The 17,633-nt window shown below is 32.6% G+C and overlaps 1 protein-coding gene across 2 annotated transcripts in view; it reads right to left on the bottom strand.

Annotated features, from left to right (window-relative positions):
• Nucleotides 1-15,021, bottom strand: part of LOC105345318 (polyamine-transporting ATPase 13A3) — a 29,087-nt gene extending 14,066 nt beyond the window's left edge. Inside the window, exons 1-6 of one of the 2 annotated variants that reach the window (XM_034480662.2) lie at nt 14,835-15,021; nt 7,827-7,918; nt 7,064-7,231; nt 6,312-6,370; nt 2,760-2,847; nt 2,476-2,561 (exon numbers count right to left, since the gene is read on the bottom strand). In XM_034480662.2, the coding sequence (XP_034336553.2) occupies nt 2,476-2,561; nt 2,760-2,847; nt 6,312-6,370; nt 7,064-7,231; nt 7,827-7,918; nt 14,835-14,853 (512 nt within the window). In that variant the 5' untranslated portion in view covers nt 14,854-15,021. Of the gene's footprint in view, nt 1-2,475; nt 2,562-2,759; nt 2,848-6,311; nt 6,371-7,063; nt 7,232-7,826; nt 7,919-9,926; nt 10,045-14,834 lie in introns of those variants that run through there. The other variant, XM_034480663.2, reaches the window with a different exon arrangement.
• Nucleotides 15,022-17,633: the final 2,612 nt, after the last annotated feature.

Genomic DNA, 17,633 nt, shown 5'->3' with positions numbered 1-17,633 from the left:
TCAAAAAATGCAAATCAAAGATGTATCCTTTTGCCTACAGTGTAAATATATACCAATTTTATATATTATTCAAAAAATGTGCATTTTCAAATTTCTTATTTACCTAAGACTTGACTTAACAGTCATGGTCAAAAGAAATAGAGCAGACACCATTTGAATGAGTACAGTACAAGCTTATATAAACCCCTGACAATTTAACTAAGTACTGTGTACTTTGGAAACATGTTGTTACAGGGTTTGGTTACAATAGAAACCATCGATTGAAAGTACTGTCATATTTATCACTTATAAATTTTCAAATACAAAACAAAATTTAAATTATTAGAAGAAAATTTTGCGAGTGAAGGACTTGTATAATTTTTAAAGTCATCACTTCTACATTTTGTTGTTGTTATAGCAAAAAGTATGTTTTGTATTTAAATATTTTTAAACAAAATTAGTTGTTCATTTGGCATGATTGTCTTTTTTACCCTTTCCGCCGCCCATAAACAAGCTCAGACATACAAACATGATTTTAGCATTAACTATTTTGAAAACTCTTCACCAAATTTATAAGTGAATATTATATACATGAAATCACATACAATGTAATGACAAATATTTACGGTAACAGAAGATTTTAATTGTTATTTGCATGCATAAAAAAAAATCAAATCATGAATTATAAGTCAAAAATTGTATTTTTGAATTATGAAATAAAACACCTATGTTACAGATACATGCATCAGAGGGAGACCTGTCCCTCTATACATATATGCATTTGGGACAAAGTGACTGTGATTATTTGAAGCCTACCGCTTATACTTTAACTCATGCTTAAATCATAAATGTTTATGTATTTACATCTATAGTTTTGTAACATTTTAAACTTAACTTTATTTTATTTACTGCATTTCAAAAATGTACTTATTATACATGTGCATGACTATGAATATTTATGCAATTATTGTACTTTACATATAATACAGTTTATACGTAGAATGATAGACCTGATTTACTTCTGTTATTAGATGTATTAATTATTATTTTATGCATATGTATGTATTAACTTGCAATTTTGAAAATGTTAAAAAAATATACAAAGTTCTATAAGAGCTGGGTATACGCAGTCCATATATTTTAAAGCAAAAGTTATATACTGTTTAATTTATATCGTGATTAACAAGAGAAAAAACTGGTTTGTGGCAAACTGAATTTTTTGATGTAGATAATCTGTAAAATAAAACATCACAGACATTTGAAGACTGGTTCGTGGCGAGAAATATTCCCGATGAAGAGACTCTCACGAACTAAGCCAAAATTTCTCACATAAAAGATGGTTTACAGTACATTTATCAAGAAAGTGCATCTATTGATGTTCAGAAAAATCAATAGAATTCGGTTCATTTTTTGTCAAAGCCAACATGAATGGGAAATACCATTTTATTTGAATGTACTAGCTGTCAAGCAAAATGTTGTCACAGTTTATCATGTACATGGGCTACAGCTGTGCACCAGATGACCTTTTTGACCTGAAAGTCATTAGGGATCAACTTCTATGGCGTATTCCGATACAAAATAATATCATAACCCTGGAAAGATATCTGAGATATCGAGTTAAATATCAGGCACACTTGCTGACCAATCAACTCATAGTCGCAGAATTCAATGTCCTGTACGTAATATAAGAAGGCCATCAAAACAACTACAGGAATAAGATTTCAAAACATGTTTTTCTTCTATATTTACTGACTTCGTGATTAAAATTATTGATCGAAATTTCCTATATCATATAACCTGATGATAAATGTACATGAAATCAAATCATGTATTCCTGATTTTTGTAAAGGTTAAAAATGAGAATTATATCTAATTTAATGTATTTTCAGATATATTTACAAGTATTCAATATTTGCCATCAAAATATATGTATATCATCTAATAGTCTGTCCTGAGATATTTATGCAACACATTTGGACGACTTTTAATAAAAATACAAAAAAAGTACATTACTGGCATACTTTTTGTCTAAAAATTTAGGTACAAAAAAAGCATAACTATATGTATATCATCTAATAGTCTGTCCTGAGATATTTATGCAACACATTTGGACGACTTTTCATAAAAATACAAATACCTTTTAATCAAGTGCAATGGCATTCAATGAAAGGAAAAACATCCATTCACACATTATCATTTTTCAGTTAGAAAAATTCACAGGAACCAAAACAAATTTCTAACTGAGATTCAAAATGAGAAATGTTGTCATATCTTTTCTCCATTCAGAATTACTCGAAATATCTCACACAATAATTCAAGCTAGGCTACTATCTGGGTCAGATGCAATACAAAATCCCCATAAAGTTCACTTTTTTTCAGCTGTGTATTGAAACCTGATAATCTAGAGGGGGGGTGTTTCAAAGAAAAACACCTATTATGTACAGTTACTGTAAATGATTTATTACCAGTATATGATATTTTCATTGTGAAACTTACTTGAGTTTCTCAAACTCTTGAGTTTCGTTATTCCAGCAGTACTTGACTTTCTTCACAGTGAAATATCTCATCAGATTTTCATCAGGCTGAAACATAAGAAAAAAAACCAAATCAGAGAGAGAGAGAGACCAAAAAATGGTACATTATTTTTGCCTCATTCACCTCCATTGTCAACGAGAGAATCTAATTGTGTGAAATAATAATAATGCAATCTATTTTATCAGTATGAATTATTAGAGAAAATAATATGCAGCAATAGAAGAGAAAAGGTTAATTACACCTACCCCTTGTCCTTGATAAACAAAACCAGCCGTGGCTTTTCGACGTCTCTTGGAGAAGGAAAAAGTGGGAGTGGGACGGATTATTTTGACTCTGCGGAAGAAATAAAATCAAAGGCCTGACAGGCTTCAAGGGCATCTCACATGGAAAACAACTCTAAATTTTGGATTTATTGTACTCAGAATATAACTTGGCTCAAATTTATCTGGCATCTGCAAAACAGATGCATGTGACTGATTGATGTAGAAATTCAATGCATCTTTCTATACAATTACTTGTCTGTTGCAAAACTTAATATATTTATACAGTCGAACCTGCTGTTACGGCCACCTTCAATCAGTGGCCACTCGCCATAAGCCGCCAGTTTCAACCCTGCCCGTTTAGTTTTTTACTATATTTCAACTGATTTAAGTGGCCACCTGTCTAATGCGGCCAGCGGCCAGTGTTTTTAAGTCCCATGGTTTCCACATGCCTGTTTTCAATGGCAATTTTGTCTGTTTTATCACATGACTTCTGACTATTATGTACTTATATACTTAAATACAAAGTTATTAAATCGCCAACATGTACAGAAATTTGCCGATAATACACACCTTTTTTCTAGAAAATATTTAAGGGGTGCTTATCATACATCCCTATGGAATTTTGACACTTTGTTTTAAGAGGTAAAACAGTGGCTCTCGTAGTTCAGTACATAGCCTTTGTATGGAAACGCTACTTCTGATTGTTTACCGCATTCAATCAATTGAAAATTATTATTTGGGCATATTTAGCAGAATATGTTTTGCTCTTCATCCATTGATAGATAAATTGAATAAAAACGGCCATTTAAAATTAATATAAACTGTTTATTCAGCAATCTGAGCTGTGCATTCACCATCTCTTTGTACGCCGCCATTACAGATGCTATTAATAAATCTGCGCAATAAAGCCAAAATGAATATACTTGGTGTTTTTTCTTCATTAATATGAAACCTGAAATAAAAGGCCACCTGTCTTAAGCGACCAGTTTGTCACTGTCCCACAAGTGGCCTCTTAAAACAGGTGTGACTGTATGTTTAAACAATACATGAGCATTGGTTTCATTTTCAGTATTGATCATTAATTACTGTATACAGGGAAATATTTGCCCCCGTTTTATTTTCGCTCCTTATCACCTTCAATGTCAGCGGGCAAATTTAAGACTGGGCAAATTCCTATGTCTCCAATCATCTCTCTTTAAACTCAACTTTATCTTGGCGAATTTAAGACATGGTAAAAACCGTTTGCAAGAGAAGAAGGATGAAAATAACATGACAGAGCAAAATTAACACCGCATACAGTATCTGATAGGTGAAAGATCTATATCTGAATTAAAATATAGAAAGCTAAGTCAGATCAGACAGTATGGTAAAGGAGCAAACTCCCTTGAAGCAAGGTCATATAAAATTTGTAAAAAATTAGGATTTTCACTATAATACAAGACATGTAAATCCCAACCAGAAATTTAATTCTACAATAGGTCATACCCACAGACAAGAAATCCTGCTCAAAAGCAGACTTTCCAAGTGCAGTACTACTCTCAATTCATTTTCTCTTTTTCATTAACAAGAGTGGGATTACCCCCTCTTTAACATAAAACCAAATAATATAATTCATTTAAGTGTAGCAATCAAGTAGACTCACTCTTTAAAGGGTGTGGTAACCAACATGGAACTTTAAATAATTTCGAAATTCTTTATAATGATTTTTTGAGTACAAACATATAAATAACTTACATATGCACTTGTAAAGAAGAAAAGAATATATATTCAACACATTCTTTAATTTAAAAGGGTGTGGCTACAGAAATGGAACTTTAATTTCTAATTCTAGTGTGTTTTTTTAGTGCAAACTTTGTTACATTATAAAAAGAAGTAAAATTTGTCATCTGGGTGAATGATCACATTGTTTTTGATTGAAATTATATCCAGATGTACAAAAAAAAGATTTTAAAGAATTAACGAAACTTCAAAAGGATCAAGAAAAAAAAGCTCCACAGTCATGTTATGCTTATAACCTTGACCCATGAATTTCACAATTTTTGAATTAGTCACTCTAGTTCATTGGAACCATTTTGTTTGCTTATTAAATGTTACACCAAAGGAGAAGAGAATATTATTTTCAACACATTCTTTAAGGGTGTAGTTACCAACATGGAACTTTAATTTCTAAATGTTAAAAAAAAAATAATAAAAGCATGTTGCACAATTTTGAACAACTCAGTCTTCTTTGTCAGAACCATGTGTGTAGTTTGTTAGCTTAATCTTAAGGAGAAGAGAAAATTTTCAAAAAATCAATTTTCTTTGAACTTTCATTACAATATGATTAAAGGAGCACCATGCTATCACCATAACCTCAGTCCCTTAAGTCATGACACCTTTAGTAGATCCTTTTGTCATCATGTTCATGACCAGTACTTCATTTTTTGGTAGCTACAAAGTATACTTAGTGGTACTCGGATAAAATTCATATTTTTTTATCCACAGAAGGCGTGTCACCCATAGAGGCTCCACACCAGCACTGGCTGATATTGAACAATAGTTTATTAAAAGATACGTATACAAGCTTGCCTTTAACATGTCACCACTCAGAATGGCTTAATAAATTCTAGATTTCATCTATGATGTTCCAAAATCAATTATATCAAGATGTAATATAGCCATCTGTGTTAGATAATAAAATCATTTCTCCAGAAAAGAAAAATCTAATAAGTTTCCCTGTAACTCCAAACTAGATATCATTGATTACTAATAAACTCAGTCCACGGTTTTGTGATACAGTTGTAATTTTCAAATAAATGCCAGCTAGATAATTATAGAGATTATTTACTTTGTCTTCAGTTCCTATTAGATATCATACAAATATTTAAAAAAAAAAATAAACACAAAACAAAAACTGAGATATGATCATGTTTCTTTTGAACACAGAGTATACAAACTATAATCACACTCAATATTAATGTACGCATATCTCAAACATTAACACTAAATTATCTTTTTGGATCAATAAACAGGAAGAATTTATTGAAATAAAAAAAATTATTTCCTCTGTTGTCCTCTTTCTTGCTGATATATACAGGTAACTCTACAACACTTAATCTCATATACCTACCAAGTAAACTGTCAAACTGAAGCAGAATTGATTTCATACATGGTATTGAGTACCCCAGACCAAGTTTCTTCCAATCATGGCATTAAATAAATGGTAAGTTCTTACATTTAATGGCATCTTTGGCTTTTTAGCTTGTTTCAAGGCCAGGTTAATGTTCATCATATCACATTCTTTAAATATGTCAACATAAAGTAAACATTACTTGAAGGATATTAAGGAAGTTCATCTACACATAGATCTTAGATGTTGAGGTGGATATACCTTCAGTTATACTCCATCAACACATTTAGATATTTTTCAAAGATATCAAATGCATTTTGACTCCACCCCAAATATTCTATCTTTGATCCATTTCAACACGACTTATATTTGCCTAGTTTAGAGTAAATGGGATACTTTAATGTATATATTTTATGCAATCTTACCTTGTGCCATCTTTGGTAACCAGAATGATTTCAGCAACAAACCACTGCTCATATTGATCCTAGTTTAAAGAAGTTTAAAGATAACACATGTACATGCATAAACCTACAAGTATCTCATAAATTTTTCGGTAGGCAACCCAGTTGTAAAATAAGATTACTAAATTTGCTACGAAACAATTCAATAAGAAGATAAGGTGCATAGATTCAGTTTTTTATTATACTTGATTCTAAAGAGATAATTGTATTTTCTCCATTATGAACTTCTTTTTTGGAAATCACTCTGAAGAGAGCAATTTACACTTCTATTTTGTTAGAACTGGGCTACAACCACGCAGGGTACATGTAGCTATATCCTATCCAATCTTCTATAGGAATAAACATACCAGTACATGGGGAAAAAAATGTTTTCAAAAATATGTCTTACAACAAATGCCTACACATACCAGTACAATAAAACACAGTTATAGTGAACACGCTTATAATAAAATCACACTAACAGCCAAGTGATTTTCATTCCCCATGACTATAATACATGTTGTTAATTTGACAGAAAGAATGAATTACACTTATAACGAAGCATAATCGCCCATCCCTGGCACTTCGTTATAACCCTGTTTTACTGTTACAGTAGTAAATCAATGGCCTACAAGCTATTTTGGTCAAATGGACTTTCACTAATTCTATGTTAATAATAATATTGTACTATACCATATCTATTGTATGTATATTGGGGGCAGCAGTATTTGTTTTACCTTGAGTAGTACTTTGGTAGCATCGGCCAGCTTGGTCTGGGTGTGCGTACATTTAATGTACCACTGTGGACACCAGTACATCACTAGGGGCAGTATGCCAGCCGTCAACAGGTACCCCACGTACATCCCCCACCTCTTCATCCTGTTCGGTCTGTAACCAGTGATTTCCTATAGAAAGGACCACATAGAATCAGTGCCTAATGAGAATTTAAAACGAAACTGTACTCACAGAGAGCACAGAAAACAAAGAAAACTCAAATCTAAAAGACGCTGCTGGAATGGGAAATATAAGGGAATTACGATTATAGAAAAATCATGACCAAAAATCAAACTTTGTGAAGTCTTTATTTTACTACTGTTACATTTCTTAACATTGTGCATAGATATGATATGGTAGAAAATACTTTAAAACATACAGAACCATTTATCTTTAAGTACTAAAAGGGTGCAGTCCATTCACAGTTTACAGCGTTATAAACAACTAACAACTATATTTCAATTTGACCCATTAACAATCTTACTGGCATTTCTTTTATTTGTAAACAGTTTTCCAGCTGCATTTTGAATTGTGAATTCAGTAAGATCTTGTAAGGGAATTCATTATTAAAGTAAAAATAAAATGATTTGAAAATTCAGGATAAAAGATCAGTTTTTCTTGTCCTAACTTAATTTAGCTAAGACAACTTTAATATTTAAACTATATTAAATACACCTTTCAAACAACTGTATAGAGATTTGAGAGATTTTTTTAAAATTTAATTACCATTTGGTCATCAGTGCCCTTGTTAAGGTACAGTACATCCTTTCTCAAACTGGTGTCCAAGCCTGCCTTCATCTTCACCTGGTGGTATTCACCTGTATAATACACCAAAACTGTTGCAAAACAAAATGGAAAAGCATCCCAGTTTCTCTGATTCTAATATGCTTGGAGCACTGCACCAAAGTAGGCTGAATTCGAAGGTATATATGTACCTGAAAGCATGACAAGAGGCCCATGAGTCTACTGTAAATGTATTATATTTAGCGTGTACGATATTTGGCGGAATATGATTTTTTAACAAGTTAGCGTAGATTTGATTTAGCGCATTTCTAAATGTAACTATTTATCTACTTACATATTTTACATTTGGCGATGTACTTGATTTAGCGAACGCTGTTTTCCGCCAAAAATGCTAAATAGAATGCACAGCCAAATATAATACGTTTACAGTATATTGCTTACCTGAGTTACATATCTCAGTTTGTTTTTTATTTGTATCTCTATATGTTTTTTTATATCTGTAACCTATGTGGCCAAATCTTGGATATCTCCTGAGACTAGTGACTTTTACATACCCAATTTATGACAATACATGGTTACTGAAAATGTAGGTGAACCCTGATCTATATTTGGGGTAGTTTCATTTCATTGTCAAATTTTTTTTCAATACTAAAATTAAATTGGTTTGGTTTCTTACAAAAATTGAAAAGATTATATTTTCAAATCCTCTCCTTTCGTTTTTACTGATTTGACAGTACTGATGTGATTTTAGGAGTATACACTTGGGGTATGTTTGACTGTATCAGTAAAGGTACTACTATTTTCAGTCAGACAATGATAGAGATAAATTGTATGTACTGTCATCGGCAGTTCCATGTATATGTGCCGAAAAGTACTGGGAGATTAGTATGACCTAGTTGCCTGTTCCTCATTCACACATTCTAGCTGTCAACAACTTGAGAACAAATATTGCTACGTTCATTCTACTGGTATTAATGTACCATCCTAAGAATAGACCGAGGAGCATTGTTGAGTCCGTCTTTACAGCAATTGACAACTGTAAAATAGGCAAATAAACAAAAACAAGATATAAGATAATTCCCCCCATCTAAATGGTAAAACAAGGGTCAAGGTTACTTTCAAGATAGCTACAAAAAATTGACAAATTCATAATATGTTTTCAATATTTTTTGAAAGGGGTTCCTAAAGCAGGGGTGGGGGAATGATAGCTAGGGGGTAATGAGTTTGGGAATCTATATGGACTTTTGAAATTTCTTTTACTAACCAAATTTTCTATAAATATCATTGATTGTTAAATTGATGATAAATTGGACATGCACAGATAATAATACATATCTAATATAATGCTACAAATACTTGCAGTTTCATCAGGATATATCTTTTTCCATAACTTGATATCAAAATCTTCATTATTTCCAATTTCACTTTCTATAATCCAAAAAAACTGCCAGGTGTTATTCTACATGGATTACATATCTGTCAGAACAGACTGACCTTTGAACTCTTATAAACCTAGTTCCAACCAGATATGCCTTAAATAAGACATCTCTAGACATAATTACAAATAAGTTCTTTCATATCAACATTTTGTCTTCTATGGTTATATTTAACATACCAGCTCATATTAAGGTGGCTCATTACACCTTGAAATAGTTTCTCAAATCAGCAGGACATTACTTGATTATGATGAATAGCATGAGTTATAAGAAGTACATAGGAATAAAGGCAATGAATGTGCAATTTTGGATGAAAAGTTATATTTCCAAAAAAAATAATGCAGTAAATGGGAACAAAAGCCCCAGACGGATTCAAACTCATGATCTGCTGTTCACAAGCCCAATATTTTAACCACTCTGCTATGAGGATATTCAACCAAATCGATAAAAACAAAGAATTTAACAAAACATTTGAATCGCCATCTTGTGACATAGTGTCCTAAAAAGTATAAGTATAGGTGTAGTGAGGTACCTTAAGATCTTCAGAATTTTTTTTAATGCAATTAAGTATATGTATGAAATCTATTTTAGCTTCAATTTATCTGCTCACTGCATCACCAATCTTGTAAACTGAAATAATGTTTACCTGCATTTTTGCCGATTCATGGTATTAATTTCACTGAAAGAAGTTCTATGCTACACATACACCCTAGAAGACAAAATGGGAGTTTGCTGTGTGGAGACCAATTACTATAGAATGATATTCTTTCACATGACTCTTCAATGTATTTTAAGATATCAGAGCATGTGATGCTTTACCTTCGCTACATAAAAGATGAACAGAGTTCAAATGGGAATGTAATCTGTGTCATCAACCTTCATCACAAAGCAAGGATTGAATAGCTCACAGCTAACTAAAGTACAGACATGCAAATAATGTCACTGTTTTTTTCTGTAAAAAAAAATACTACTGAAATATAAATACCAACTCTGGTCATATTTGCATCTGCTACATGTACCTTGCATATATATACCTAAACTAGGAGGATTTTATTCTACAATCACTCCAGAAAACATGAAGAAATAGAATTGATATTTCTGAAAAACGAATTAACAGAGTACAGTTCTATGGTGATAGGTGGGGTTTTTTTTTTCATGTTTTAATATACGCATTATCACTATAACTCAACTACATGTATCATCTCTTATCCCTCCTTTGCTTTATCACCCAATCTGTGAATAAATGAATAATGCAAATGCTTCTTATAAGGCTAATGCGACTTAACAAAATGCTCCATTGAAATAAACAGGAAATACACACTTACTTTATTCTGATGCCTTATTATTATATCACACTGGGCATTGTCTTTTGTTAAATTTAAGGGGTAGTACAATGTAATAAGGTCTGTCTATTAATTTCTTTAAAAAAACAAACAAGCTATACTTATTTGATCAGGGTGTTAAAAAGGACAAACATAGAACATGTTGAAGCTCTAGTATTAATTTCTTTAAAAAAAACAAACTTTACTTATTTGATCAGGGTGTTAAAAAGGACAAACAGAGAACATGTTGAAGCTCTAGTATTAATTTCTTTAAAAAAAACAAACTTTACTTATTTGATCAGGGTGTTAAAAAGGACAAACAGAGAAGCAGCACTAAAGTGGCATAGTCAGTTGATTACTTGGAAATGGTACAACTCCAATTCATGACTACTAGCTGTCGCAGTGACCTAATATTTGAAATGTACTATTAGCTTGATATGTACAATGTACATGTATACAGGAAACCTGATTATATTATCTCTTGTTGTTTTGGTTTGTAGTAGAATCCTGACCTCCTTTCCCACACCAAAAAAAAAAAGTCAGAATCTTGAGTCTACTTCTTCCTTTGGAAAAAGACTAAGTTCAATTCTGAATATGAGGAATATTAAGAATTTGTAGAATGGCACCTGGTTTCTCCAACAATGGTCTGTTTTACTTGTTGCATTCCAATTTCATGCAATCATGCTTGGTTGTTCGATTAAGACACAGTACCATGTTAGCTACAGTAAGATATAATGTGCTGGTGCTGGGACCAAGATTGGATGTGTTTGAATTAAAAGGAAATCTAAGTGTATAAATGCATGTATCAGTAATCATTTACCTAATGAATATCAAGTATCACAGTATAATGCAAGTTAAAGACAGATACTGGCAGAAAATCAAGGTCAACAGAGTAACCCAGACTAATTGAACTACAGATCTGAATCGTTATTTGTAAGTTTCATCACAATGTCCAGATCTTGTCTGCTTTCCATTTAAAGATGCTGGAACAGATGGTGTACAAGCCTGTGGTCATTAGTTGTTAATGTTGATTCATTAATTATCATTTGTTTCATTATTTCATATGTTCTAAGATTTTACTTTGAAATCACCCCCCCCCCACCCCACCCCACCAAAAAAAAAAAACACAACCTAGTAGAACCGTTTTAACAAGAACTTGGACTTTGGGTAGTTGTGTCAAACAGCAATGTGATGTAGGCCTGTCTATTTCTTTGCTGGCCACTCAGCCATAGCTTTTTGAAATCAACAAGATTTGTCTGGCTTTTGAGCTAAGACTACTAATCCTAATCGGTGTATATTTTGCTTAAAACCAGCATCATTTTTAACTTGTTTTGACGCAAGAAATAGATAATTGCTTCCTACCGAAAGTCCCAGGTCTTGTTAAAATGGTTCTATTTGTAATATATGTACCATGTAACAATGTATCTTGCTTCAGCAGCACATTTTCTACAAATGATGGAAAACCATGTGTACTAGCCATTAAAATGAAAATAATTTATTTCTGAGCATTTCTGGTGATATATTATAATAATAATCTTTACAAATCAAAATTATAATTTGTGTTTGTTCCTTTACAAAAGTCAGACAACTAAATGTCAAGTAGGTTGGCATAGCTAGCTATTACTTTTGCAAATTGTTTTCATTTGGTTTGAGTCGGCTTTGCTATTATATCTAAACTGGAAAAAAACCCATCATACAATCTTGGGTCAGTCCTATTCTTAATCCTCAACTTTGGTCACATGTATGAAGTCAAGGTTAACATGTTATGAGTCTTGGTAAAATGGGTAGGCAAACCCGGGCCGGGGCAAAATAAAAGCCGGGGCAGATCGATATTTATCAATTTTCTTTGTTAATACTCAACCAATCTCATTGAAATTTTCAGGACATGTCAACAATCAGTATAAATGTATTCGCTGTAAATATTTCTGCAAAACAATGTATATTAAGAAATTTATCGACAATTGTTGATTTTCAAGTTGGTAAAATGGGTAGGCAAACCCGGGTCGACATTTTACGGGTTTGTGCACTTATTTAAGAAAAAACTGAACATTTCACGTTTAATTCTGATAAAACATATAAAATACTAATAAGATATAGTCATTTATTAAACGGAAAGTAAATATTCTTCAATTAATAACAGTTTTTAAGAAAAACCGGGTCACTAAAACCGGATCCGATCACCCGGGACAAACTTAAAAATTCCGAAATTATGAGGATGTTAGCTATCACAAATATTGTGACATTGCCCAGCTCTAACCACAAGGAGGTATCCTAATTAGAGCCTAATTTATTAAATTGAAAAGGTAAGTAATGTTTTGGTGTTACACATTAATTTTAACTTTTAATAAATATTTAAAGAAAATATAAAAAGCACTATTTTTTTTTATTATATTTTTTTGTGTAAATTTTATATAGCACTAATTATTAAAAGGGCTGTGATAATATGAACGAATAAGCATGCTGGTTTTTTTTGTAAACAACATAGCTTCTTCTCAGTTTCCTCTCTTTTTGTAATTATCCTAATGAGATGTCAGCTTCCTCTCTATTATATAGCTAATTATCATAATGAAATGAATCAGTAGTTAATTGATCAAACAGCTTACGCTTACATTTGGGCTTATGTGTGATTAAAAAAATAATATTAAAGCTAGGCACAGTATCTGTGATCTTTATTCTCAAATTATGTGATTTATTGTAAATATAAAGTAACATTAATAAAACATAAATAATATCCATGTGGGATAACATAGACACGCAACTATTACGGAATTATCAAGTTTGTCCCGGGTGATCGGATCCGGTTTTAGTGACCCGGTTTTTCTTAAAAACTGTTATTAATCGAAGAATAATTATTTTCCGTTCAATAAATGCCTATTTCTTATTAGTATTTCATATGTTTAACCGGAATTAAACGTGAAATGTTCAGTTTTTTTCTTAAATAAGTCCACAAACCCGTAAAATGTCGACCTGGGTTTGCCTACCCATTTTACCAACTTGAAAATCAACAATCGTCGATAAAGGACTATGTGCGGTATGGTCAAATATCTGCCCCCGATTTCAATCAATTTTTAAATAGTGTCGTAGAAAAATAAAATCGTCACAAATCATTGTATAGAGGATGCCTATAACTTAAATCTTGATTTTGGTCATCATTGCTCATTCGCTGTTTATCTATGACGTCACCTAAATGACCTAATTCCGGCATATTTGCAAATAAATGAAAATATTCTCATTTTTGCACTATATTTTTCATTCGGAATTATAGAGCGCAGGTCTGCTCAAGTGCGATTTTAACATATGTTTTTCTTCAGATAGTTATACACATTATACTAAGAAATGGTACTTGAGCAAGCCTGCGCTCGATGTTACCCAGCCGAAAAACCATCGGAAAACACCCATATTTTGCTACAAAACATCAATTTATCAAAATAATGCAATCTTCGTGACGTCATTTCTAGATTATGACGTCACTGTAGTGATAACCTTTTACACCTTTATTTCCAATATGAGTTTAACTATCTTTCACCTTATTTTTAAAGTTCTTTCGAAAACTTTGATTTTAGGGGCAAAAAATGCATAAAACCGCACATAGTCCTTTCTTAATATACAATGTTGTGCAGAAATATTTACAGCGAATACGGTAATATCGATTGGGAACATATCCTGAAAATTTCAATGAGATGGGTTGAGTATTAACAAAGAAAATTGAAAAATATCGATCTGCCCCGGCTTTTATTTTGCCCCGGCCCGGGTTTGCCTACCCATTTTACAAAGACTCACATGTTATATACTATACATGTATATGATGGTTTGTTTGTTATGGGGTTTTTTTTTTGGGGGGGGGGGCACACTTGCCCTATTGTCGCTAGGTTATAAAACAAAATTTGTATTTCTTTATAAATATTAATCAAATTTCTCAGACTGATTTTCAAAGAAAATTCTGTGGACAGTGATAGATGTTTGTAATGGTAGACAATGAATGAAATTGAGGGGCGATGACGTGTGAGATTCCATATACTTAGGGACCGTCAATAAAAATAAAAACTTGTAATTAATTCATAACAACACGTACAATTTTTTTGTCCTCTGACTTTTTTGCCACCCCTTTACCCACTTTAAAAAAAAACAAAAAAAACCCACAAATTCTTTTTTGACGAGCCCCTCAGTGTGGACAATGAAACACACAATAACCCTGACTAACAATTTGTACAATGGAAGATTTGATCATTTACCTCTCTCACTCTCAGTCATCGTCACAGACGTATTGCTCTCCTCTTTCCAACTGTCAAAACACCATTATCGTTTGACTAATATTATAAACGAAAGCTTTCACAACCATTTATGGACCTATAACAAGCGTTGATATCTCTCCTATGCAAGAGTGAATGCCATGTGTTGTATTTTTGTTTTGTGCCCAATTCTGGTTGTAAACCGTCTTTTGATTGGTCAATGAAAAATTAGCAAGTTGTACGACCGTTGCGCAACTTCTGGGTCGCTAAGTGTCTGTAGCGGGAAAAATGAAAAGTAAAAAATACCCCAACAAAAAATACCAACGTATTAAATTTTATTAAACAATTGTAACGTCACAATTTCAATATATTTTAAAAATTAAAACACTTTACACGCGCTGTGCTCCGGAGTCCGTGCTCCATGAAACTCATTCTCTAACCAGAGATCGTGCTACACAGGGCGTAGCTTGCGTAGCACGACCTCTGGTGAGAGAATGCATCAAACTAACAACCTTATTTATGCGTGCTCTAAGATTGGTCAAGATAAACTTAGTTTCATTCATTTTCCATCCATTGTATTCAGGCCGCTAATAGGCAAAAAGAATAAAAGACCAACAACATCAAACTGAACATTTCAAATACACATGATGTACATGTAGCATATATATACATTTCCACCCGTATAATTATATATATAAAATATGTCATCTTATTCTTCTGTACATTGCATTTTCCCCTTTAACGTTGCACACATATTGTACGCATTATAATCTGAGGTTAACCAAAGCATTACAATTAAGACTAATGCATGCACGCCCTTATAAACACGCATGTACGTCTCGAGTAAACGGCTGGAAGACAGTCTTAATTGACACTTTTTCCCAGTATAATACAGCAGATACTGAGTATAAATTCCAGGGTTCAAAGGGCCAATTGCATCGATCGTCATTGCATTGAAGATCTGAACTGCAAAGAAAGAAGTTGAATCTAGTTTATTAATTGTAAATAAGACGATGATGATAATTAAGATATTTTCTACATCCATTAAGCATCAGACTTTATGGACGAGCATAGAGAGAGTACTATAAACCAAATTTTCGCGAGAATCTCGACGCGAACTTGTCTTCACCATATCATTTGAAACGAGAGTGGATTAAGCGTGGTCGCGAAAAATTAGTCATTGCGAACCAGTTTATCTCCGGTAAATCGCAAAATAAAGACGTCGCGAATATAAACTGGTTTAGAAAAATGAAAACTAGGGTGAAATGATATTTGATCATAAACATTGAAAATACTGAATGTTTACGTAACGCTGCCTGCATGTATGGCATTTTTTGTAACAGTTTACGGAGTGTTTTTGTAAAATGTCAACCAACGGAACAGATTTTATGTCACCCTGTATCAAAAACGAATGAACACAACAATCAAGCATAAATGACAATGCAAAAAAGATAACATAAATTGTTAAAAAATCTTATACCTACCCTTTGTCAAACTCTACATTTTAGCATCACCACCGCCGCGCAGACCTCGGGGAGGATCGACGGAACTACCCGGGTTATTGGGGTTTATTATCAGTCCCGGTGCAGGCGCTGGTGGGGGAGGGGGAGACGGGGGTTGGTTCTGCATGTTTGGTGGTGCAGAGCCTGAATAATTATAAGAATTAATGATAGGTTTTTACTATATTTCACTGGCTTAGAAAAATCCAAAGATTGAATAAAAATATTCTCAGATGTCTTACCCATAAACTTTTCCGTCAAACGGTTGTATGCCCACTTCACGGTTAAAAACGCTAAATGGCTTGCCACAATCATTGTGCTGTTCACAGATTTTTGTTTGTTTGGAAATATGATGTCGTCACAAAGGAGGGAGGGTGCAATAGAATGAAGTCACAAACATTCTTAAATCGATTGTGACGTCACAAAATATTGAAAATGTTTCCGCTGGATGATAAAAATCCGAACGTCGGAACCCACGGGTTTTCTATCCGTTACATTGAAAGCAGTGTACCGGATAGAAAACCCATGGATTCAGACGATGTAAAAATCCAGAAAAACAAATGATTTTATTGCTGTTGTTTTTTTGGTTTTTTGTTTTTTTTTTACAAAACAATTCCTTATTGTCTTAATAAATTTCAAATCAAATTCTATACGTAATGAATCCATTTTAAACCACGGAGAACATTTGCAAGGGATGTAATGTTCACTTAACTATTTGTTTTTGGGATATTTTATAATACATATTCAATATAATTTCTGCCAATTTCAAATCTGGAAGGATTATAACATGTATTATTCACATTGTAATATTCAATTTTCCAGAGCGTTCTCTTGGCAAGAAGAAAATCTTTCAATCCGCCGTGGTGTAAGTTCTACTTAAGGCTATAGTTACGGTACAGTTTGATAAGGTAAATATCACAGATCATAATTTTACGTTACTGTACGATCTCATTATGAATTAAAACGAATATTGAAAAATTACGATTTACATGACACAAAGGAGAATTAAAAATTATCTGAGCACATTCATTGATATGCTACCGAATTTGCGTCAGCACGTGATTTACGGATATCCTTTTTTGGACGTTTTTGAAGTGCAACAGAGACTGATAAGTTGCATATATATATATATACAGTTACATAACTTCTCTAATTAGATGCGAGTTGCGATATATTGATACACATTTTATGTCGTCAAACGTAAGTAAACAAACATTAAAGCAATATGAGCTGCAATTTTCATGCTATTTTTTTTTTTTTACGAAAATGTTATTTACTACTAAAATGACAAAAAATATCATCG

This window comes from Magallana gigas, chromosome 3 (genome assembly GCF_963853765.1).
Source record: "Magallana gigas chromosome 3, xbMagGiga1.1, whole genome shotgun sequence".
Lineage (NCBI taxonomy): Eukaryota > Metazoa > Mollusca > Bivalvia > Ostreida > Ostreidae > Magallana > Magallana gigas.
The sequence above is the reverse complement of the archived record's forward strand: the minus strand, read 5'-3'. Positions and strand labels throughout refer to the sequence as shown.